The sequence below is a fragment of the Gracilinanus agilis genome, chromosome 3 (assembly GCF_016433145.1).
Source record: "Gracilinanus agilis isolate LMUSP501 chromosome 3, AgileGrace, whole genome shotgun sequence".
Classification (NCBI taxonomy): Eukaryota; Metazoa; Chordata; class Mammalia; order Didelphimorphia; family Didelphidae; genus Gracilinanus; species Gracilinanus agilis.
The window spans coordinates 107,871,015-107,897,668 of NC_058132.1; the positions used below are offsets into that span (position 1 = coordinate 107,871,015).

General features: G+C 37.8%; 1 protein-coding gene across 1 annotated transcript in view; it reads left to right on the plus strand.

Annotated features, from left to right (window-relative positions):
- ANKRD42 (ankyrin repeat domain 42) overlaps positions 1 to 26,654 on the plus strand; it is a gene marked incomplete at its 5' end in the record, with an annotated part of 81,713 nt that overhangs the window by 48,898 nt on the left and 6,161 nt on the right. The window contains 5 exons of the mRNA XM_044668932.1: positions 1,760 to 1,885; positions 7,830 to 7,935; positions 11,556 to 11,731; positions 15,957 to 16,083; positions 19,814 to 19,955. Coding sequence (XP_044524867.1) covers positions 1,760 to 1,885; positions 7,830 to 7,935; positions 11,556 to 11,731; positions 15,957 to 16,083; positions 19,814 to 19,955 — 677 coding nt within the window. The remainder of the gene's footprint in view (positions 1 to 1,759; positions 1,886 to 7,829; positions 7,936 to 11,555; positions 11,732 to 15,956; positions 16,084 to 19,813; positions 19,956 to 26,654) is intronic.

A 26,654-nucleotide genomic window follows, 5' to 3' on the forward strand; every position in this document is an offset into this window, starting at 1 on the left:
ACTGGTTTTAACACAGAAAACATTTACTGATTAGGTTTGTTGTCTTATATGGGTATGGTTTGTGGTACCCCAAAGCAGTTGGAATAGTAACGTCAAAGATCACTGATTAAAGATAACCATAACAGATATAAGAATGAAGAAGTTGAAATATTACCAGAAGTAGCAAAATGTGGCATCAAGAATAGGATATTGGAAAAATGGCACCAATATACTTGTCTGATGCAGGGTTGCCATAAACGTGTAAAAAATGTAATATATGTGAAATGCAGTTAAGTGAAGCACAATAAAATGAGGTATGTCTGTAGACTTAAGAATCATCAGTATTGAGATATCTATTGAATCTAATGATTCAATAGCAGCTAATGAAATAACCAAGTGAAAAGAGGGCCCGGAATGGAATCTTATGGGAAATCCATGGTTAATAGGGCTTTTAATATCTCATGTGTGCCAATGTACCACTTAGCGTTATATATTTTTCCTTTCATTCTTATGTGAGTGAAAGGCCTCCTTTCCCCAAAAGACTTGATCTTGATGATGTCTTTTTTTCCAATTCTTGTGTGTAAATAATCATTGGTAATGTGGTATAGCCTATTTAAAATACATTCTGTCTATCTCCATTGCCTTTTAAAGACCACTCATAATTTTATTTTTTCCAGATTCTGGTGTTCTATGATTCAGTTCCTTATAGAATCAAAAAGTATTTGTGTTCATCATTGGGCATTTGTAGCAGGGGTACAGCTTGGTGTCCAAATGAGATTTCTTCTTTAAATGCTTTTATAATGTTCTGTCTTAAAATTGAGTCTTATTGAGATTGAAATTGAGATTTATTTTTTAAAGTGTTTTTTTCTAAACTAGACAAATATCAACAAATATGAATATTTCCATATTTAAAGAATAACAGAAAAAGAGGATTGAACGTGGAACAATCTCAATATATATCTTCCCTTAAAAAGGCTTTACTTTAGCACTTTAATTTAGCACATTATTTTCCTAGCTATCTCACCTCACAACAGATGTCAAGTGAATCCTTCTCCTCTTTTCTGTGCCTTTTCTTTGTCACATTTGACAATTTTTGACATTGCTCTCACTAGGTATATGTATTTAGACAGTGTTGCAAGGAGAAGATAATCTTTTCCCCATTTCTCTAATTTCAAATGCTCAATGCCCATATTATCTTGAATACATATAAAAGAAAGCAGTGCTAATACATGAATTATCCGAACATGACATTTTCTTGGTTTTGAAGACTTGGATGGATAACAATTTTTGTGTGATAAATAGTATTTTTACTTTAGGATTCTTCTTTTATTGTTTTTGAGAGGCTGTATAGTCTAGTTGGAAAATACTGAAATTTGGAGTCAGAAGACTTGTATTTGGTCTCAATTTTTTCACTAACTAGCTGTGACTTTGGATAAGTTACAACCACTCTGAAACTCAGTTTCTTTATTTGTAAAATGGGATTAATAATGCTTATCATTGCTACTTCACAGAATTATTGCGAAGATTAAAAAAGATGATAAATATAAAGCATTTTATAAATGCTACATAAATGTTAGCTTTTTTGGTTTGACATTGCATTTGCTAAATTAATTTCAAATGTGAATGGCATATTTGAGATAATATTAAGAGCTAAAATTTGAAACTATTCACAGAAAAGCAAATAAGTTTATATATGTATACATATATGTAATCCATATATACATATTTATGTATTGAAATGTTGAACATTTTCTTGACATATTATAAATTTTTTCTACAGCTTTAGCATTTCCAGGTCATGCAGCTGCTTATAAAGGAGATTTGGAGATGCTTAAGAAATTAGTGGACAATGGAATAATCAATATTAATGAGCGTGATGATAATGAATCTACTCTTTTGCACAAAGGTCAGTAAGTATGTTTCTCATTTCATTTGCAGTTGTTAAAATTGTTGCTGACATATTTTAAAATGATTGCCTATTACAAAAATTAATTGAAACTGACTGCTGACTTTTCTGAGACTTCTAGAAGACAACAATACATTTAATAGATTACAAAAATGTATGCATTTCAACCAAAATAAAATTCAGTTCAGCGTGTAGCATAAAGAATACCACACTTGGAGTTAGAATACCTTGTTTCAAATTTTATGTCTATTTTTATATGTTTAAATCATACTAACTGTATTACTTTGGGCAAGTCTACAACCTAAACTGAGATGAAAGGATAATAATACTTTCACTATCTTCCTTGAAGTGGATTATGTAAAGATTAAGTAAAAGAATTTTCTGAATTATGGAGCTATAGTTGTGTGTGTGTATGTGTGTGTGTTTAAGTGTGTAACCACACAGGCAATATCCAAACCTGAGGGGATAGAGCAGAGCGTCTAGCTGGGGCCAGCTCTGACCACCCATGTGTCACTTGGGGCAGAGAGCTAGGCTAATGAATGGTGAATTATTCAGCATGAGAGGAGGCTAAGACACTTTTGAGACGCAGCCTCTAAAGGAAGACAGTATTTTGCCAGAGAACCAGACCTAGAGTCCAAAGGATTTGGGCTTAAATATGGCCTCAAACACTTCCTGGCTGTGTGACTAGGTAAGTCACCTAACCCCAATTGCCTAGCCTTTGCCACTATCCTCTCTTAGAATTGATACCAAGGGGGCAGCTGGGTAGCTCAGTGGATTGAGAGCCAGAGATTACTTATTAAATGTCCATATGCAATTGCTTTCCCATTTGACGTTATAAAACTGCGATTTCTCCAGATTTCTCCTGAACAATGAACTACTCCAAACGAATACTTCAAGTCTGTGAATATGTTAACTTGTTTATTTTCTGCAATTTAAAGTGCTCTTGTAAGTCCTAGGAGTTCTGCACCTTGTGCATTGATATTCGGTGGTAATGCAGAAAACCATAAGGTTTTATCTTGTGTTACCACTATAGCCTGGTGTAGCATCTCCCATTTACCATATAGCAGGGGTTGGCAACCTTTTTGGCCGTGAGAGCCATAAACGCCACATTTTTTAAAATGTAATTTTGTGAGAGCTGTACAGTGCTCACAGTGCTGTTCCTGTAACAGCGCCTGAAAAAAAATTGACTTTATGGCTCCTGCAGAAAGAGCCATACGTTGCCGACCCCTGCTCTAAAGGTATTAGCTCTCCTAGGATTCCCATGTTTCTGAGGGTGTGAACTCTTAAAAAAATTCAGAAGTTTTTGACTGTTTGAGTTAGAAAAAAGGGTAGAACTCTCCAAGTATCTTACTGACTTCTCACCTAGCAATAAGTAGGGTATGAATTCACTAAATGGTTTGCAAACTCCTCCACCTAGTTCAAGCTTTTTTTTTTAATTTTTATTTTGAATATTTTCTCCTAGTTACATATTTCATGTTCTTTCCCTCTCCCCCAACCCCCGTAAGCCTCCCTTAGCCAACGCACAATTCCACTGCTAACCCCTAGGATTCTTGATGAAGCCAAATCTGATGTAAGTTTATGAAGATTTATTCCTAACAGGTTTGGGGAAGGGAAGGCAGGATAATGGCTAGGAAGAAGGAAACATCATTAACCTAGATCAAGGTTACCCTGCTGATTAAGGTGTTGATGTTTCTTCTTGATAGTAAATTCAGGGGTTGATGAAGTAGTTTGAAATAGGTTGCTGGTTGCTGGTTGAATAAACTCACCTAAGGCCTACCCAAAAGCACCCTTTCCAACTCAATCTCAAGTCTGAGATCCCTGTCAGTTCAAAATCCTGGCTTTTACACTTAAGCCTTAAACTGCCCTTGGCACCTGCCAAACTCCTGCCAGGCTCAGTTCATTTTACATTCCAAGCAGATAACTGTCCATCATCTTGACTTCAACATGGCTGTTCAATATATCATTACACCTAGCCCTTACCACTCTTCTGCCTTGGAACCAATACACAGTATTGATTCTAAGATGGAAAGTAGGGGTTTAAAAAAAATGATACCAAGACAGGAGTAAGAGTTAAAAAAATTCAATGGAAAGATCCTATTCTTGGATTCATAAAGCCTCAGCTCAAGTTCATGTGACCATGGGCAAATGAGTTAATTCCTCTGAGCCTCAGCTATAAAATGGATATTATAATACTTTCTCTGCCTTCCTTGTAAATGGTTGTTCTGAAGAAAGTATTTATTTGTTTTAAAAAATGTTAATTTTAATTTTGCCCCAATTACATGTGAAAATGATGTTATAATCCATGAAAAAGTTTTTTTTGAGTTCCAAATTCTCTCTTCTCCTCCCTTCTACCCCTCCTCTTTCCTTGAGATGATAAGTAATCTGATATAGATTTTACATGTGCAATTGTGTAAAACATTTTTCCATATTAGTCATTTTGTGGAAGAGATCTCAAACAAAACAAAAAAGAAGAAAGTGAAATATAATTTGTTTTGGTCAGCATTCAGACAATTTTTCTGGAGGTGAATGGCATTTCGCATCAAGATTCTTTAAGATTGGGGGCTGCTAGGTGGCTCAGTGGATAAAAAGCTAGGCCCAGGGATGGAAGATCCTGGGTTCAAATCTAGCCGCAGACACTTCCTAGCTGTGTGACCTTGGACAAGTCACTTAACTCCCATTGCTTAGCCCTTACCACTCCTCTGCCTTGGAACCATTACATGGTACTGATTCTTTAATGAACAGGTCTAGCTCCTTTTTCTAATATTCTTTGACTCATTCAAATTTGACTTCAGATAATTCCTAGCAGTGTGACTCTGGGCAAGTCATTTAACCCCAGTTGCTTAACCCATACTGCTCTTCTACCTTGGAACTGATGCTTAGTATCAATTCTAAGACAGAAGGTAAGGGTTTAAATTTTTAAAAAAATTTAAATAAGAAAATATAAATATTCTTTGATTCATTATATCTATCACTGGAGGGAAGAATTACTTCTAGTTTGGGTTTTGGCTTACATCTAAGGTCTTCCCAAAAAGAGGAGAGCAGAAGAATTCTAAATGTACAATGTGAATTGGATATTTTTGTACTATTCACAAAAAAAGTCAATAGACACAAAAGATACATTGTCCATGTTGACAAGACTTAAGCAATCAATAACATAAACTTTCCATTACTGTTAAAATCTGTCTGGATGCTGTCATAAACATTGGAGCATGAAACTAGCAGTTTGTGAGATTACCAAATAGGGGTTTCCCATGTCATCTCAGTTCTGGACATACCCTTTTTTGCAGATGTCTTATGACAAGCTGCCCCAGGTACTGGGCTTATCTTCCTGCTGGTGGTCACCTGTCCTCATACGCTTTGGAGTATCTTTGGTGATACCTCCTTCCAGCAGAGGACATAGGACCATTGAACCTCTTGAACTCTGCAGGTGGCCTCCCATCCTGGACATGTCCATCTTGGGGTCAGTCCCCATTCCCCTGCGATCAGGAAAGAGCAAACATTAAAGAGGCTCAGCGAGGCAAGACATTGGTTTTATCTGTCACAGAAGAGGGAAAAAGGGTGATTTGTCCTCATTCTCTGTGGAAAGGCCTAGAGCTTTATGATGCCACCTGGACACTTAGAGGAAGAGAGTGCCAGTGTCACTCCTTTTTTAAAAAAACCTGAGTCATCAGCTACTCTTCCTGCTCAAAAACTAATAAGATCATTTCTTCATTTCAAAGTGCCAATCCTTGTCCCAGCACTGAGTCATGTAGTATGTGTGATCAGCTACAAGCAGAAAGGGAAGCTCTACCTATGTTTTATTCAACCTCTATTTAGACCTGTTGTTTACAGTTTGGTGCAAACAACAACAACAACAAAAGCCAAAAGTCACTTTCTTAATATTGTCACATTTTTACGTTAGAAAAAATAATTTCCACATATGTATATATTTTCCCCCTCCTTGAAATACTCCCTTTGAACAAAAATAAAAAATTTATAACTAAAAGTAACTTCCTTGGTTTTGTGTTATGCATTCATTAACCATAGCCATTGACCTTTTGGTTCAAAATAGGTAATCCCATTTACCTGGAGTTCATTTGAATTTTTGTATTGTTTTTATTTACATTATTGTGGTAATTGCTTATATTTTCCTCCTAATTCTGCTTATTTTGCTATCATTTCATAAAGTTCTCGTATTTATCTGTGTTCTTTATACTCTGTTGTTTCTTATGGCATAATATTACACTATTACTTTCCTAATAGTGCCATTTATTTAACCTTTCCCAACTGATGGACACTACTTTGTTTCTGATTTTTTTGCTATAGCAAAAAAAAAAAAAGGTGCTAGATAGCTAAAGCTTATAGATAGATTGGCTATTTTGGGAGTTCAAGCTATGAGCCAACAATGGAGAAATAACCCTGAGTCTGAACTTCTCTGCAGCTCTGTACTTAATTTTTGAAATAATTCTCTCTTAGGTCCCTAGATGGTTCTCTTTTCTCCTGCCATAGGTCCTGCTTCTTGAATTGGCTTAGTCCCTGCCTTTTTATGTCTGTGTAGGGAGAGTGTGTTTTTCCATTACTTTCTGGATGTGGTATTGCCTTCTGATTTATATTAACATGGTTAGGGGCAGCTAGGTGGTTCAGTGAATAGAGAACCAGGCCTAGGGATGGGATGTCCTGGGTTCAAATTTGGCCTCAGACATTTCCTAGCAGTATGACCCTGGGCAAGTCACTTCACCCCCATTGCCTAGCCCTTATCACTTTTTTGCCTTGCAACCAATTCACAGTAGTGATTGTAAGATGGAAGGTAAAAAAAATGAGGTTAGGATTTTAAAAACAAATTAATAGATAAATTGACATGTCTGTGGAGATGGTTGGAGGAAAACAACTCCCTTCATTCTCTTTGTTGCACTCTAGTAGATGTGCAGGACCTTCTTCTCCACAGCGACCTAAAGTGATGAACTCTTCACCTGCTGGAGAGATAGATGGTCTCCTGGGCCAGTCACCCCACGGTGATATTCCATGGCTGATGAGACAAGAAGGGGATTGAAATCTTCTCCTAGAGCCATAGAGTCTTTCTCAGGGTTCAGATTCTTTACACTATTTGACTCCTAACCTGCATTTCCTGGATTTTTACTCCCTCCCAAACTCTCTCTAGGAGTTAACATACCGCAGGCTTGTGGTGAACCTTTTCTCTGTCCAGGGGCCTTGCTCCTTTCCAATTCAGGCAGAGGCATACTTGCTTGGCCAAGGGTATTAATACATTAACATCCTGTCATCTGTGATGATATCCACTGGGTAGAGGGGAATCACTTGATCAAAAACCGGTTTCACAGACAAGAAAGTAAATCATTTCAGTTAGCAAAAAAGGCACAAATGAAGTTGCTGAGATGAAATTGAACTTATATGAAAGAGTGAGGAAATCCGGCTGGCTGGTATGGAGGGGTTATTGTGAAGATATAGGTTAGATAGGTAACATGGACCATGTTTCCGAATTTTGAATGTCATGTTCAGTATTTTTTTTAAACCATTTTATAGATGTGAAAGTTACCTTCATTGTTGAAGACTGTAAACCTTCCTTGCCTTAGTACACATTTCAACATATTATTATGTGTCCAAAACCAACACTATATGTCATCTTCTGGTGGCCAGCTTTGTGGTGATCAGCCTTTCCCCCCTTTTCACACTGTGCTGTTCTTTGGAGGGCAGATTCACCATCGGTAACCAGGCTTATACCTGAAGCCTTTTCAGTTTAGCCAGACCTGTCAGGGGTTGTGTAGCTGACAAAGCCTTTGAGAACTCAGGGTCATCCTCATAGCATAAGGAAGCTTTAGTGAAAGTTCTCACATTTTAGGAGAAAAGAGCATCACTGATTCTTTGTATAGGTGTATGAGTGGAGGAGTGACCAAGATTCACTCTGATTCAGTTATCAGTAACCACCTCTCTGTTTTCTGTTTTACTTTAGCTGCTGGACAAGGTCATGTAGAATGTTTGCAGTGGCTAATTGAAAAGGGAGCTGATGTTAACATTACCAACAAAGCTGGGGAGAGTGCAATTGACACAGCTAAGAGGTAGTCAAGACCACCTATTTTATACATTTTTTTCCCTTCTAAATTTTCTATGTATTCTCCTCTGAACTATTCAAAGCTAACAGATAACTTGTATTAAGAATGAAAGAGTGAATATCAAGTGAGATAATATATTTAATGCTCTTTGCTAAACTTACAGCTCTACATCATCACCTTCTCCTTTTCCTTCTTCTTTTTCTTTCTTCTTCCTCCTCCTCCTCCTCTTTCTCTTGTTCTCCATCTTCTTATAATTTCATCCAGAATCATTATTTGTCCTCATGTCAACTCAATCATAATGTGAAGGGTGTTGGCATTGATGATGAAAGTCAAATACATTTGTGTTTGAACTGTTTGGATTTCTATGTAAGTACATTTGATGTTTAGGGAATTAATGACATTTAATGAAGTCATATTTTGAATTGTTATAAAGCAGGGAGTTCTGAAAAACTACCAAGATTTCTTCCCTTGCTTTCCTGATTCTTTTTACCACTTGATGTTGGAATTGGATAACATTATCTCTCTGGAAAAAAGTATGCCAGAAAACTATATTCCCCCACCAAACTTTTTTTGTTTTCCCCTTTCTATCTAACATATTCCCTTGAGGAAGGGGAAATAACTAAATGCTTTGTTGTGGAAGGCCTTTCTTTCCATTTTTTGTGGAGTTGAAGGAATGGTGATAAAAAAGAATTTGGAATGCAAGTAACATGACGGGAGGTAAGGTTTGCCCTGAATAAGTTGCAGTTGTACATAATAAGCCTTTAAGAGATAGATTAATGGTGACTGCTCTAAGAGTTGGCCACTTGTCCTTTTTAAACGAGTTTTAGATCAACAGGGCTTAGAGGGTTTGTACTAGAGTAGATTCTTACTCCTTTGTGTCTGTATATACATTTTTCTCCTTTGTTTCTAAAATGTTTTTAAAAAGTAAATTGGAAACTTACATCTCTCATCTTTGATCATGGAGCATTAAATTAAGCCAGTAAATTGTAGATAAAATATCCAAATACTTAACCTTGGAAGCACCTCTCTTACCTTTTGATTTCTTTTCTTAAGTCAACCATACCACATTCCCTTTTTAAGATTAAGTCCAGGACATAATAGTCATTTTAGTCAAACTCATAGTAAAAATTCAGACAGAGAGTAGATTGTGGAAACTCCTAACCACAAGTAACTCTCAACTGTTAAATTTTTCATTTCTTTTATAATACAAATGGTTAGATTCAGTACTTTTGACTTAGGAGCAAATTCTCAAAATGCAATTAAGTGAAAAATGAACATAATCAGATGGGGGCAGCCAGGTGGCTCAGTGGTTTAAAAGCCTAGAGACAGGAGGTTCTGAGTTCACATGTGGCCTCAGGGAGTTCCTGGCTGTGCAGCCCTGGGCAAATCACTTCACCCCCATTGCCTGGCTCTTTACTGCTCCTCTGCCTTGGAATCAATACACTGTACTGATTCTAAGACAGACGGTAAGGTGTTTTTTTTTTTTTAATGAACATAACCATACAGCCTAGAAAAGTATTATAAACTTAAATCCCAAAAACTTATAACAGAAAATTTAAAAAATTGTATTCAATATTAAAAGGAAGTTGAAAAGCATATCCAAACTGACTGGCCACTGTGGGAAATGGCTGTGTGGAAGGGTGCTTGGTGAGCTAGGACACATACCTGGGGCTAGAGTCAGCTTACTTGGTGAGTTATTAGTTTCATTGCTCTGGAGAGGTTGCTTTGCTACCTCTTTCCCCCTACAACCTTTCCCTGGTGAGAACTCAACTTCATACAAGTGACATTGCTCTCCATGGTCGCCATCACAGAAGCTACTGGTTGATCTCATCAGTGGCTTATTAAATTAAGTCTGACAAAAACATGTCCCTTTAATGAAACTACACTTATGTAACTTTTTTCATTTAATTAAACAACTGAAACCAAGTTCCATTGTAATGACTGACTTTTATTTATTAGTTTATACACACATGAGAACTATCCCTCCCTGCTTGTCACTTCCCATTCTAGAGATATTACTAATAAAGAGCCCATCCTAAATGATCTTTTTCCTACATTCATTCATCCTTCCATTTGTAATGATTAAAATTGATAAAGGCTGATATTATGAGGAAAACTAATATTTTATTTAGGTACATGTTGATAGAATAAAATCGGACCACACGCCTGGCTATTTTAAAAATCCCGCCAGTCTATACCTTCTATCCACTTTGGCTGCTTCCTACGAAAGAGAGCAGTCAAAGCCTCATCTCCCCATTTAAATCACGCTCTACGTTGATTGACGTCATCACACCCAAAACCGGAAACCCATTGGATCATGGAAAATGTAGTCTCAAAGTCCCTCACCTGTCTACAGGAAGTTTGTCATATATCTACATATCTTGAGGCTCAAATGAGCCCCAATACCTCTAAATGGAACCCCAGAATTTCTAAATAACACACATTCATTCAACAAACTACATATGTAACCAACTACTATATGGGTAAGGAACCATACTCTCAAGTCTTTTCTAGCCTAAATGTGTTTAGATTCAACTAATCTTCAAATGACATGTTGTCAAGTCTATTTATCTTTCTGGTCTCCCACCTCCAGTAGCACTTCAGTTTGTCTCAGTCTGTCATTAAACATGGTGCCCAGAACTAAATAGAATACTCCAGGATAAAACCGTGGCAAGATTGAATGGGCCTGGGCAGGTGGGGATGGGGTATAGGCTAAGAAGAGGGACAGGGAATAACAGAATGGAGGAAGACTGAGCTCCTTTCCACAGAACTGACCTTGGGTAAATCACTCCAGCAAGTTGGGTCTTAATGACATGTAAAATGACAAAGTTGAACTAGATGTCCTCATTCGTTATCTTACAACCTGGAAGGTCCCCTCTAACTCTAAAGTACTATAATCCTATCATACTAATTACATGGACATCTATTATTCCACTTCGTTTAAATTTTAAAATAATACAAAGCGCTTTGGGTGGAATTGGTAAAGAAAATTTGAGGGATTGAAGTCCAAGTCAGTTATAAAAGTGGGCCTAGAGCTACTTGAAGTATTTGGGTTTGGAACAAATCCAAATTTCAGAGGTGGGTCTGATATCTGGGATGGTAAAAAGTAGGAAGGAGAGAGGGGGGGGAGGGGGAGGGGGAGGGAGAAAGGGAGAGGGAGAAGGAGAGGGAGAGGGAGAGGGGAGAGAGAGAAAATGAGTCACTGTCATTTTGGTTTTCTGCTGTGTCATTCAATTGCATTTTTTTGGTTCTTTGTTCTACATGCCAAGTGAAAGTATTGTTATTGCCTCATATTTCTTGGGGGGGCAAACCAGTATTAACATATATATTTGTGGTTAGTGCATTAGAATAGACTCTCCCAGTGGACAGTGTCTATAAAACTGTGGAAATTGTTTGGCCTTAAGTATCCTTTAACTGTTCATGCTTTCCATCATCAGATCTACCTTAAATTGTCATTGATTGTTACACTTTTTATTTGATTTTCTCTTCTTGTTGGTAGTCATGTGGAGAGCCTTAAATTTTGTTCATTTAATTATATAGTGTAATTACTAGGACAAAATAGCAATTCTTCCTGTAATGAGGAGTATCTTGAATCATACCAGCTTGTGATTTTTTTCCCCCTCCAGGTTCGCCCATTTGTCAGCAGTGTCACTTTTAGTGGGGCTACAGAAATATGAAGTTGAAGAAAATGATGACATTGATAACAAAGATGTGAAGTTTTTTGAAAGACATGGTGTTGAGGGAAGCACTGATGCAAGGGATGAATTATCTCAGAGTGAAGCTGAAAAAACAGATGCACGAAGTAAGCCTGCTTTCTTTATCTCAGTGTACTCTTTATTATCATCAGTATTATTAGCCTTGAAGAAATACTATAACCAAGATCTTTTTTCCCTTTTTAAGTAACTGCTCTCTGCTTGGATATAACTCTAAGGAAAAATATAGTTCAATCAAATAAAAAGTGTTTTGCACTAGTTGGGTGCAAGGTACTGTGTTTGGTGCTCTGGGAGGGATACAAAGATGAGTAAGGCAGAGGACCATCATCTAAGAAGCTTAGAGTTTTTGAGAGGAAATATATAAACTTTCATTTATTCTTGCAGTCATTCAACAAATTATATATGTACCCAACAACTATATATGAAAAGGATTATGCTAAGGCTTTTCTTCTAAAAGACTTTAGAAAAACTGAATGAATTAATTCAAGATTTAAATAACAATGGGAGAGTTGTTGCACAGTAGCATATGATTGTCACATGAATTATTATAGAAGTTTAGAGGAGAGAGAAATCATCTGAAGCTCCATGACTCAAATCAGGCTTTACTGGACCCAGAAGAATTGCATAATTTGGATAGATGAGGAGAAAGGGTCCATTTCACAGGATGTTACTCATTTATTTCCCCAAATATTTGAGAACCTGTTATGCCACATACACTTAGGATCATGTCATACACATTTAGAGCTGAAAGGAACTTTAGAGAACATTTGGTCCAACCTCCTATTTTATGGATGAAGAAACTAAGGCCTAGAAATGGGAAGTGATTTATGCAAAGCCATACAGGTTATAGATGACAAAGCCAGGATTCAATTCCATATTCTCCATTCCAAATCCAGAGCTCATTTTGAGAGTACTGTGGGGGCATATTAGGAATAAAGCTAAATTTTAAGTATTAATTTCCGCATATTTCATCTTGTTTATATGCTGTCTTAGTTATTTTGTAAAGTTTGCTTTAAATACTACTTTAAAGGTTGCTGTGGTCAAAATGCTCTATAAACCTTAGGGTAGCATATATATGTGGGTCGTCAGTATTATTATTATACAATATAACAAGGCTAACGAGGGATAATGGCTAACAAATCACCACCACAAAGTAGTATTTGTAAAATAGTATTTGAACTCATAAAATTATACTTTATCCATTCATAATCTATAAACTTTTTTACATTATTAAAAGAATTTTTGTCTTATGCTATTTGATTCACATAATAACAAATTCAATGATCCTTGTTAGGTCTGGATAATAATATTTTTCAAAATTATTCTGTGTTTTTTCATGACCTTTTGTTGTTTTTTTTTAAAGCACATCAGAGCTTGTTTTGTTTCATTTGTTTAATAAACTAAAAAAGATGAATTTTAAGTTTGAAAATATAAATATTAAAAATTAGTGTTTATAACTCTAATAATATTTGTATTCAAAATTAGCAGGCTAGCTAGAGAAACTTGTTACATTGGGTGACATTTCTGCAAATCTGTTGCCCTAAATCATCAGAACTAACTTTCTCAGTCCTCTCATCAGATCAGTTTTTACAATCTCTGTGAAATATTTTCTTCTTGTTCAACTGGCAAATTTTAATTCTCAAGAAAAGCACTTGTCAAAACATCTGCTGCCCCCCAAGTGATTGTGCAAAACAAATATTATTATCTCCATCTTCCAGGTAAGGAAACTTAAGTTTTAGAGAGTTTAGGTGACTTGTCCTTTGACACTGAGCTAGTGAAGGATCAGAGCTGGGAGATGAGCTTCTGCCTTTATATGGCCACTCTGGGTAGAAATATAGTCGTTTACTATTCATTAAGTAAGCAAGTGATAAGTACCTATTGTGAGCCTGGCACCACATTAACTGTTGGAGATACAGAGCAACAAAACACTCTGCTCTCAAGTAGCTTACATTTTCTTGGAAGAAAACAATAGAACACAGGAAAGTAATAATAATTATAGCTCGCATTTATATAATGCAAAACATTTTATATGTATTATCTCATTTGATCCTTCACACCATCCTTGTGAGGTGGGTATTGTCATGATTTCCATTTTACAGATTAGGAGACTGAAGTTGAAAGAAGGTAAAAGACTTTGCCAGGATCATGAAACCAGTAAATAAACATCTGAGGAAGGTTTTGAACTAATTCTTTTTGACTTCAGAGTCTAGTACTCTATTCACTCTACTGGGAGTGGTCATATAAGGCCCTCCACCTGCCTTTGCAAGGCTTATGAACTATGGATGGTACAAAATCTGGACCCATTTGGTTCTTGGGCTGTCGTTAGTTGACCCCTGTACCATATTGCCTCTCAAGGAAATAGAAAACGGATACAGATAGGGTATAAAGTAAATGTGTGTGTGTGTGTGTGTGTGTGTGTGTGTGTGTGTGTGTGTGTGTGTGTGTGTGTATGTGTGTGTGTGTGTATGTATGTAAGGAGTGAGTACCGACATCTGGAAGGATCAACATAATCCTCTTGTAGAACTGAGTTTTAAAGAAAATCAGGGATTTTTAGAGGCACCAACCTTGGATTTATAATAGTAATGAATTTAGAAAAAATTCAGATAATGATCTACTTTAGTAAGGAGGCGTTCCAGGATAGAGCACTAGAATACATCTGTATAGAAGGGTAAGACATGGATAATGATCCCACAAAGGAAACTGAGAAAGATAAATCAGACAGATAGGGAGAGAACCACAAGAGGGCTATAGCACAAAAAATTTCAGAAAAGAGAGAATATCCAGAAGGATTGTGGTAGTCAGCAGTTTCGAATTACTGCAGGGAGGTCAACAATAATAACATACCATTATATAATAAAGAATAAACAGGGGGCAGCTGGGTAGCTCAGTGGATTGAGAGCCAGACCTAGAGACAGGAGGTCCTAGGTTCAAAGCCGGCCTCAGACACTTACCAGCTGTGTGACCCTGGGCAAGTCACTTGACTCCCATTGCCTACCCTTGCCACTCTTCTGCCTTGGAGCCAATACACAGTATTGGCTCCAAGACAGAAGGTAAGGGTTTTAGAAGGAAAAAAGAATTAACAATAAATATAACATGTAACATATAAAATATGATGACATAATATAATAATAATAAAGAATAATATATTTTATAGAACAAATTTTTTCCCCTCAGTGTAACATGGGCATTTTTTCCGTAAACATTTATTGTATGCCTGTTGTTTGCAGAGTACTGTGTAATTATGTACAGTACCTTCATGTCTTTATCATTTCTGCTAATTTGGAGTTAATTTTGACTTTGCTCTAATTAGTTGATAGTTGATTTCTTTCAAGATGATTTTTCAGCATCCCTTCCTGGACCAACTTTTGCACCAAAGCTATTACTTATCAAACAGATATGTCTGTATGTAGACTTGTTTTGGACAATTTTTTCCACAGATATTGCATGAGCAGGATAATCAAATAGCCCATAAAACAAGGCATTTTGGTGTCTTTAAATTTTTTACCTCTTTAAGGTGACAAATAAGCCATCCTTCCACTTAGCTGCAAGGTTCCTGTATTTCCGGTTTGACTTATAGTGAGCATTTCAGTATAGTAATATGTGAGAACGTTTCTCCACTAATATGGCATCAGTTTGTTGCTGGACAAAGCTCACATCTTACACATCTCTAGCGCCTTTTACACATCTCTCTGCCACTGCCATCATGGAAATGGAAGGGTGGTCACATAGGACCGAAGGTTATTTTGTATCCATTTCATGGGTCACCTTTATGAAAAAAATTGTCGCTTGGTGTCAGACTTCACTGCTATGAACTTAGTGTGTTAGAGCCTCTTCAAACTGATGCCGTGTTGGCCACACAGGGCTACGTTCAGACATCAGAATGGAACCTCTAGATGCTATATGTTAAGTATATCAGCTATGTGAAAAGCAGAGTGCTATGTGAGAGAGCAGCTCTTTACCTACTAGGGAGTGGGGAGTTCATGGAAGGTGGTGTAATGAGCAGGGATTTTTGTCATCACCTCAGGTACCCCTTCCTGTTTTCTCTTTCACTACACTGAAAACACTAACAATTCATAGTAACTGTTAATGATAGTAACACAGTCACTGAATCACCCAACATCTCAGAATTCTTGATCTAGAAAACGCAGTTCCAGTTGGCCTTAAGCTTTGGGCTGAATTTAGTCCTTTGGGCACATTTGGGCACAGATCTCTATTTATTATAAAGGAGAACTGCATACTAGGGGAAATAGCATTCTAAGGAAGAGCTTGTAGACCTTACCTAATTAAGATTACAATGCCACATTTGTTTTGCAGTAAGAGCTTATGAGAAGGTTGTAGAATTGAGACATCTTCTAAATATTGCTGAAAATAACTTTAAACAGCTGGGAGGGATAACAGAAGAAGACATAAAAAAGAAGAAAGAAGACCAAGTGTCTGAAAGGTAATGTAAGTTTTTGGATACCTTTCCCAAATACTAGCTGAGGACTCGTTGAGCAGCATTTTTTTCCTTTACCTACTAAAATATTAGATTTTGTCTTTTCTGTTTTTCTCACACTTCTAAAGATTTTTTTAACAATTAACATGTAATAACAAATTTCCCTCACACTTATGATAAAAGATAAGAATCTGATATTTTTCAAGAAATCATCTAGCTTTACGCTTGAATATAGAGTGGTCTTACTACAGTTTAGGGGATAAAGATGTGAATAACCCTGCATAGTGATGATGGGGTGCCTACTCCATAACCAGAGACCTACCCCAATCTCTCTTGGCTCTCTCCATCTCCATCCTGCACTTCCTACTTGCAGAAGGGTACATCTTGACTCTAAGACATGATACTATCATTGAGTTATCCTTCCCCTTTCCACTTCCCTACTCCCATGCTCCTCATTTCTCATTGTTCTGCCCTGATCTGGTTCTTTGTCCTGTGTTGCATTGCTTACCCTTCCACCCCCATTAATTTCTGGTGTAAGAGAGTTTCATTCATTGTTCAGGTAGGTGAATGTTTTATGTCTTGGCAGTTCTAACTCCATAATTCTGATTGTTGCTACTAGAGTATGAGAGGAATGGTCTTAGCAAGGGTAGTGAGTCTTTCCTCATTCTTGACTCCCTTCTCTTCTAGTCAGAGTAGAGACAGAAGGAAGGGGTTTACGAGGTTCACTGCTTAGCAGCTTTCAGTTTCCTGAAGGAGAATATGGCCTGTTTTAATACATATCTTGGTAAACCAAGATGGGTTGTGTTTTTCCTCCTATCTCACTTTGTGCTTTATAAATCTTTTCACACTTTAGATGTTACTTATCTCTTCCTTGGACTCCTAATATCCTCCCAGTTCTTTCTGTTGTTAGAGAGGCCTTCAAAAAAGGGAGCTGACAAATTTACTCATGAAACTTAAATTACTGATAAGGATGAACAGTGTTCCTTCTTCAAAGAGTATTCTGGCATTTTAAAAACAAGACTGTTTCTGAAGATAAAGGTCTGAACTACTTCACTAATTGTGAAGACTCTGATCGAGGAAGTTGGTAGAAGGAATATTTGGGGGGTGGGAGGTGGGGCTGTAGGGCCTTTCAGATTACAAACATCCTGTCTAATTTGTGACTTTTCCAACTGTGGTTTTGATAAATTGAGGGTTGGCATAAGAAATTAAACAAGAATTTTGGGGGAGTTTTGCAGAAGCTGCAGATGACATAGAAAAAGTTTTAGGAACTCAGAAAAGCATAAATGTCAACAAATTTTATCTTAAAAAACACCTTATCTTCTGCATTAGAATTGTGTATTGATTCTATAAAAATGGAAAATGGGAATTATTAAGGTTGGACTAGATATTTAAGGTTTGGTCCTAAGAAATCAATTAACTCAATTTCGAAATGAAAGAGACCCAAGTCAGGATGACTTTTATGGTGGTTTATTTATACTCAGGAAGGTTGAAGGTAGGGAAAATGAGAGAGAGAAACTCTGGCCGGGACTAGAGGCCGGAACCAGGTAGGGATTTAGAGGCCCCAGCAGAGGGGCACAGAGGTTAATTAAACAAGGCTTCTAGCCACAAGGCCTCCTCTGAGAGGCCTCCCTAAGGCTGGAGCCTCCAGAAAGGCCAAGGGAAGAGAGAGAGAGTCAGCCTAACTTACCACGTGACAATTCAAAGGGAAGCAGTCAGAGGTCTCAACAGAGATCCTTCCACACCAAGTTCAAAGGGCCAAAAGCTCCCCACAGGAAGTTATTATCATATTTAAAAGATAGCAGCTTTCGTCACTTCCTATGTCCACTTCCAGTTTCACATGGACAAATGGCAGCCTCAACACTGTTTTGGACTCCCCAGGGGGCAGGCCCTTGTTTTTTATTTGTCACTTACTATCACGTGTGGGTCATAGACCTCCTCCTCCCCACTTAATTCTAAATTGGGTGGGGTGACATTATTCCTGGTGGCTAAAGTCTAAAGAATGAATGAGGTTAAGCTAATTCCATTTACGCAATTCCAAGGCAGAACTGTAAGAGCTAGGCCATGGGGGTTAAGTGACAGCGAGGAAGTGTCTGAGGTCATATTTGAACCCTGGATCTCTGGTCTCTGGGCCATGTTCTCTATCCACTGAGCTACCTAGTGTAGCTCTAGTGCCTGGCACAGAGAGAGTATTAAACAGATGCTCATTGATTGATTCAAGATGAAATTCAGTCGAGATCCACATAATTTTTTTTTTTTCCCTAAAAAGGTCAAGATGGGGCAGATAGGATCAAGCACAAAAGTGACCGGGGGATCTTCATGTGTTCTCTTCATGCTCTCCTTGTTAGCCCTTGTGATTCCAAAGCTGGTTCAGTACTGGGGAGGCAGGCCTCTTGGGGGTCCCTGTGCTCTGTTCTTCACACCTTCTCTGGGGTTTTGGGCACAGTCTTGGTTTCCAGAGTTTAGGGAGGACATGGATAAGCCCGGGAGTAGCCAGAGGGCAGCAGATGGGAGGGGCCTTGAGTCCGTTGGGTCACAGAAAGGGGGTTGAAGGAGTTAGAGTTGCTTAGGCTGGAGAAGCGGGGTAGGACTTCAGCTGAAGTCATTTCATGTGGAAGAGGGAGTAGATTTGTTCTGTTTGACTACACAAGGCGGATCCAGGAGCACGGCATAGAAGATTGTAGCATCATGCTTGTAAGGTGATGAATCTGGGTCTAGGGGGCAGCTCGGTAGCTCAGCAGACTGAGAGCCAAGCTTGGAGATGGGAGGTCTTGGGTTCAGATTTGCCCTCAGATACTTTCTAGCATCGAGGATGGTTTAACTTCAATTGTCTAGCCTTTTTCACTCTTTTAAAACCTTAGAACTGATACTTAGTATCAGTTCCCTAGATGGAAGGTAAGGGTTAAAAAAAAAGTATAGATCTAGAATCTACCCTAGAGGCCAGGTATTCCAACCCTTTCATTTTACAGCTGAGGAGGAGGTCCAGGGACACCACCTAACTTGATTTGTCACACAGGTAGTAACCAGGATTTGAACTCAGATCCTCTGACTTCCTTGATGTCAGAAAGAACTTTCTAACAATTAGAACTATCCAAAAGTGAAATGGGCTTCTAGGGAGATAGTAAATTACCTCTCACTGGAGGTTTTCCAAAACCAGACTGATGATTTATTGGGTATTGTGTTATAGTGGGGATTTTTCTTGGGGTATGAAGTGTAATAAATTGTTGAAATTCCTCCCAACTCTAAAATGTTGTGACTCCTTCCTAGCTGAATAATGACAGATGAATTCCTTTCCTTCCTCTTTGGACTGTGATCAGCATCTAAGTTACACCAGTTACTCTGATGTTTTGGTGAGAAACCCCAGGGCGGGGTTTTTAATCTATAGGTTTGTTTGCTATTTGTAATTTGTAATTGTATAGGTTTGTAAACTTGTTTTAGAACATATTTTGATAACTATTTCAATATAATTAGTTTTTTAATGACCCTATATATTTTATTTCAACCATTTAAAAACAGTCTCAGGAAGAATACATAGGCTTTGCTATGCCAAGTGGGTACAAGATACAAAAAAGACAAAGAAACACACCTCAAGGAAATCACCAGCAGCTTTGGGAGAGGGGAGCAGTAGGCAATCTGTGACCTTCCTCCCTGCTGCATGCATGAATCCCTGTCTTTCTCACACAAGTATAGTTCTGTGTTGGCTGTAGAAGTAAGCTTTTTTTGTTTATGTTTTGGACAGGGTGATCAAAGAACTTCAGGGCCAGTTGGAAGGTGAGCGATTACGTAGAGAGAAACTGGAATGTCAACTGGATGAATTCAGAGCGGAGGTCAGTCATCATCGAACCCCGTTGGATCAGATTCGCCTCAGCACTGTTTCTTTGGTGAGCTCATGTTGAACTCATTTATATTTCCCATACCACATTAGGCAAAAATCAGTCATAACATTGTAATAGACTTTGTGTTTTTTTTTCTCTCTTTTTTTAAATGAAAATTTTAATTTCTAAATTTTTTCCAATTATATGTAAAAATAATTTTTAATGCTTATTTTTAAAAAATTTGAGTTCCAAATTTTCTCTCTTCCTTTCCTCCTTGAGAAGGCAATTTAATAAAAATTATATATGTACAGTCATACCAAATGCATTTCCATATTAGCTGTATTGTGAAAGAAAATACAGACCAACCCCCCCCCAAAAAAAAACAACCCAAAAAACCAAGAAGAATAAAGTAAAAATAATATGTTTTGATCGTCATTCAGACCCTATCAGTTCTTTCTCTGGCAGTGGATAGCATTTTTCTTCATAAGTCCTATGTGTTTGATCACTGTGTTATTAAGAAAATAGCCAAGTCATTCTTGGTTGGTCATAGGATACTATTTTTGTTACTGTGTACAATGCTCTCCTGGTTCTGTTCACTTCCCTGTGCATCAATTCATGCAAGTCTTTCTAGGTTTTTCTGAAAGTGTCCTACTCATCATTTCCTATAGCACAATAGTATCCTATCACAGGGCAGCTAGGTGGCAGATTGAGTGCTAGGCCTGGAATTAGGAAGACTCATAAGCTAAGTGGGCACACCATAGCTGAAGTATTATATTCAATTCTGGCTGCCCCATTTTAGGAAGGACCTTGATGAAATAAACCGCATTCAGAGGAGGGTGATCAATATGGAGGAGGACTTTGAGATCATATCATGGAGAAGAGAAGATTTTAGAGACATTATGAGAGCTGCCAAGTGGAAGGGACTTGTTCTGCTTGGCACCAGAAGGCAGGAATAGAAGGAAAGGGTGGGACTTTTAGAGACAGATATTTAGGCATAATGGTAGAAAAATTCCCAAACAATTAGTTATTCTAAAGCAAAATGGGATGCCCTAGAAGGTAGTGGTTCCTTTTCACTAGAGGTTCTCAAGCAGAGGCTAGGGGAGCACTTTTCAGGGTATATTTTAGAGAGTATTCCTGTGGATTGAGTTATTGATTGGTTAAATATCTTCTGAAGTCCTCTTTAATGGGGACATTCTATATGTCTCTTTTGCTATGATCCTGCAATTCTTCCTCTTGATTAAACAGGTATTTAAGAGAAAGCTAGTGGTCTCTGCTTATCTTGGCAGGCTTACTTATAGCTCTTTAAAGGTTATGTAATGCTAAAAAGTATTACAGTTGAAGAATAGTTGTAGCCTACTTAGATGGTACCAGGTTAACTGGTGCTGCTCAATCAATTCTCATATCAGGATTATAAGATAAACTTTCATCTTTCACTCAGTCCCAAAATTTAAAAAAGAAAAAAAACTAACCACCAGACAGTTCTATGGGACTTGACTTGTCTCAGTTTACTTCTTTGGTTTTAGGATTTTACAGTCCAGTACCAATGTTATGGGGTATGTGCCATTGTGCTGAGCAAGACAGGAGTAATAACTTTTATATTTCTGGTCCTCACTTTTATTTGAGTTGAGTTACTACTTCCCTCTTTCCTCCTAGGATCATAGATTTAGAACTGGGATGGATCTTAGGGCTTATCAAGTCCAGCCTTCTTATTTTATAGGTAAGGAAACTGGGGCCCAGAGAAGTTATGATTTACCTAATTTCACACAGCTACTAAGTACTTAGATGAGATTTTAATCCAGGTCTTTCTGACTCCAAGTCCAATACTCTATCCAATACTCAACATTGTCTTTTTAGGTGAGTTTCTCTCTAGTCACTCACTCTGCTTACTCACACTAGAAGGAATGGTTTTCCTTTAAAATTTGCTAGGGTCAGGAGGAATTGCTGAGACTTTAGGACCTCTCAGGTACAGCCTTCTCCAACCAACTAAAACCATTAACCATTTTGCCTAGAAGATCTGAGTTTAGGGATTTCTTCTTGTTCTGAGAATGTATAAACTATAAGAATCAATAATTTCCCCCTACTTAGTATTGTATCCTATACTAGGGAATTCTCTCCCTCCTTCTCACCATCCAGAATTAGAAAATATTCCTTTCTACCTTCCCCCTTTTTTCTTCCATCTGCCTGCCTGCTGGGGCTCCTGGCCAGTTTGCCCTGTCTGATAGACTATGCCCAGGATTGTGCTCTTGACCTCACTCTTTTCTCAAAGCTTTTGCCCTGCAGCCTCTCACAGGAATAGGTGAAGGCTGGCTTATTAGTCAGAGTCCCAGGCTGAGCAGTGTTCCAGGTACTTGGTGGGGTGGGAGGAGGGACTCCAGAAATTTCAGTTTGACAGTATACATATCTATACATTGTCCTTATACATAAGTTTAGATCCAAGTAGGTGGGATTCTTTTTTTTGTAAAGATAATTTATTTGACCAATTACATGTAATAATAATTTTCCACGTAAGTTTTCTGAAGTTATATGATCCAAATTTTCTCCTTCCCTTCCTTCCCTCCCATTTCCCAGAGATAAGGAATTCTATTTGGGTTATACCTGTATTATCATGGAAAATATATTTCCATATTGTTCATTTTTATAAGAGAATAAAAATATAAAACCACCCCCCCAAATAAAAACAGAAATAAACTAAAGGGAAAAATCATATGCTTTGATCCACATTCCAACTCCGAAAGTTCTTCCTCTGGAGGTGGGTAGCATTCTTTGTTATCATAAGTCCATCAGAATTATCCTGAATCGTATTGCTGAGAGTAGCTAAGTCTATCACAGTTGATCATTGAACAATATTATTGTATGCAGTGTTCTCCTAGTTCTGCTTATTTCACTGTATCAGTTCATGTAGGTCTTTCCAGCTCTTTCTGAAATCAGCTTGTTCATCATTCCTTATAGTACAATAGTATTTCATCACCATCATATACTGCAATTTGTTCAGCCATTTCCCAATGGAAATCACTTTAATTTCCAATTTCTTTGCCACCACAAAAAGGGTTGCAATATACATTTTTGTATAAGTAGGTCCTTTCCCTTTTTTAAAAATCTTTTTGTAATATAGATCTAGTAGTGGTGTTACTGGATCAAAGGGTATGTACAGTTTTTAGCCCTTTGGCCAGAGCTCCAGATTGCCCTCCAGAATGATTGGACCAATTCACAACTCCCCCAGCAGTGTGTTAGTGTCCCAATTTTGCCACATTCCCTCCAACATTTATCACGTTCCTTTGCTGGCATAATTGGCCAATCTGCTAAGTGTGAGGTGGTATCTGAGAGTTTTGATTTGCATTTCTCTAATCAGGGCAGATTTAGAACACTTTTTCATGTGCTTATTGATAGTTTTGAGTTCATCAAATAAAAACTGTCTGACCCTTGGCCATTTGTTGATTGGGGAATGGCTTGATTTTTTTTGTAATTTTAGTGTTTTCAATAGGAATGAGTGTTGTATTTTGTTGAAAGCTTTTTCTGCATCTATTGAGATAATTATGTGATTTCTGTTAGTTTTGCTATTGATGTGGTCAATTATGCTGATAGTTTTCCAAATATTAAACCAGTCCTACGTTCCTGATGTAAATCCCATCTGGTCACAATGAATGATCCTTGTGATAACTTGCTGTAATCTCTTTGCTAGTATTTTATTTAAGATTTTTGCATCAATCTTCATTAAGGAAATTGGTCTATAATTTTCTTTCTCTGTTTTTGCTCTTCTTGCCTTAGGTACCAGCGCCATTTTTGTGCCATAAAAAGAATTTGGTGGGATTCCTTCTTTGCTTATTTTGCCAGTTTATATAGCATTGGGATTCATTGTTCTTTCAATGTAGTGGGTGGATTTCTGCCATTAATACCATTGCCACATGAGATGGAAATGGAGTATGATGAAGTTTCTTACATCTGACCACCAGATCTCAGGATTTCTTGAGAAGCATCATCTTATGTATAATGGAAAGAATGCTGGACTTGGCCTTAGGACATCTGCATTCTAATCCTGCTTCCAGTTGTATGTCTTTAGCTCAATTCACCTAAATTTTCCATGTACCCTGAGTTGCCTTTATACTTTTAGACAAGCTATGTTGAATACACATCTCCCATGGATACATTACTCCTCATATCTAGCCCAAATCTACCCCTCACTCTACGATTTCCAAGCCACCTTTGTGCTGTGCTGATACCCTTTCCCCTCTTCTCTCCCTCCATGATCCTGCCATGCTTGGAAAGGATGTACTTCATTATTTACCTTGACTCCCATCAACACTCCTGCCCAAAGCATTTGTCCCTTGCTGCCTCTGTCCTACTTGTATTGCCTTTCTCTGTTAGATTGTGAACTCCTTGATTGCAGGAACCGTCTTCATTGCTTGTATTTGTATCTCTACAAATCTGTAGCACAGTGCTTGAGACACAGTAAGGGCCTGAGGCAATGCACTTTCTTTCACTCATATTTATGCCTCCAGTTTGTGAGGGCAGGAACTGCCTCACTTATGTATTTCTACCCCAAGAACCTAGTATAACATTTAGATGCCTAAAGTGCTTAAGTGCTTGCTGGTTTGATTGATTTGAGAGGTCCTGGATTTGTGTCTCATGTTAGTACTCTATGACTTTTTAATTTTTATTTATTTATTTTTAAAATTTATTTTAAAAGTATTTTTCCATGGTTATATGATTGTGGTTGTCTCCCACCCCTCTTCCCTCCCACCTCCCAGAGCTGACAAGCAATTCCATTGGCTTATACGTATCTTATTTCTCAAAATCTATTTTCATATTATTCATTTTTGTAATAGAGTAATCTCTTAAAACCAAAACCCCAAATTCTATACCCATATAACCAAGTGATCAATCATATGTTTTTCTTCTGTGTTTCTTCTCCCACAGTTCTTTCTCCAGTTGCATTTTTTCTCATAAGTCCCTCACAATAGTCCTGGATCATTGCATTGCTACCAGTAGCAGAGTCTATTACATTTGATTGTCCCATGTTTTGGTTTCTATGTACAATCTTCTCCTGGTTCTGTTCATTTCACTCCACATCAGTTCATGGAGATCTTTCTAGTTCTTATAGATATCCTCCAGTTCATCATTCCTTAGAGCACAATAGAATTCCATCACAATAATTTATCAAAATTTGTCCAGACATTCCCCAATTGAGGTACATTCCCTCATTTTCCAATTTTTTGCCACCATATAAAGCACAGCTATAAATATTTTTAGTACTCGGTGACTTTGAACAAGTAAGTCACTTTTCCTTATGGGCTTCAGTTTCCTAATTTTTCCTAATTTATAAGTTAAGGTATTAGAATAAGTTAGAATTAGATGCTTTCTGATGTCTCCTTCACTTCTGAGTTTCTGTGACTGCTGTTCTCCTTTCTACTCTGTTCATTACAGTGTGGGGCAGTTGGGGGGATGGGGCTTATAAGCTACTGAGGTTATTGATTGAGATATATAATAAGCATGATCTCATTTTTCAGGTTAGCCTTGGGTTGGTCAAAGCATTATTTTATCTTTTTTTTTTCTCAGCATTGAGGCATGTCTCTTCTTTTTATGATGTAGACCCTGACCTGTAAAGTTATCTTTATTTTATTTTTTTCCACTTTTTTAATTTAATTTTTCCATGGTCACATGATTCACTTTCTTTCCCTCCCCTCCTCCCTCTCCTCCTAGAGCCCACAAGCAGTTCCACTGGGTTTAATTATCTTTAAAAAAAAAAATTCTATCCACTCTTTTGTCCAAGGCCAAGACATAGAGGTTTTTAGAGCCTCCCTTTTGTTATTTGGAGAAGTAAGATTCCTTTCTGTTTGCTTCTACTCCTTTTGGCTTCTGGCTGTAACTCATCATCAGTCTCTTCCCTCCCTAATTTCTCTCCTGCTTTGCTTTGCCCTTGGGACAGGCTCTGTTAGCCAGCTGTGCCCCAAGTTGCAGCATCTCAGACCAGTTCATCCTCATGTTCTATATTTCTCTTCCCTCTGAGCACAGTTATCTTTAGAAGTCAAGAGAATAATGATAATTCACATTTTTAGAATAGTTTAAGATTTACAAATCACTTTCTTCAACAACAGCACTATGAGCCAGGTAATATATGAATGTTAGATCCGAACCCTGAGGCTCCAAGAGACAGAGATCTGGGACCCTTGATTCCAAGCTCATTGCTATTATCATTATACTTTTAAAGTACCCTCATTTAGGAATGAAAAGTCTGCTTTTGGTGCATGGGAGTGGTGATGAGAGGTTGCTCCCTTGTCTTTCAGGACAGCATTCAAAATAAGTACCTTTTATTGACATCTTACACAGGAAATTTCTTTGGTTCCTCCCTCCCCCACCACCTTGTTTTTCAATATGGATCTAGGCTGGAAGTGCAGTAGCTATTCAGGCCTGATCACACTGGCACAGGAGCTTGTCATTTATGTCATTTATGATCTGGGCTGGTTTGCCCCTCCCTGGGCAGCCTGATGGCCCCCTTCTTCCAGGGTGTCACCATGTAGGTGCTGCAATTAGTTTGGACACTTGATTAATTTAATCTTCTGCAGGTCAGATTCAGGTGATCCATTAGCTTCAATCTCTTGGCATCAGGGATTACTGGTGTTTGCCACCTCCCTTCACCTTTCCCCCAGAAATTCCCTTCTCAGTAAGAATGAGTATATAGGAAATGTAACTTCTCTCAGAACACAGGGAGGACAGGAATGGAATTCTTAATGTCAAGGTTTTATTTTGGCATCCAAGTAAGTTGTCCCA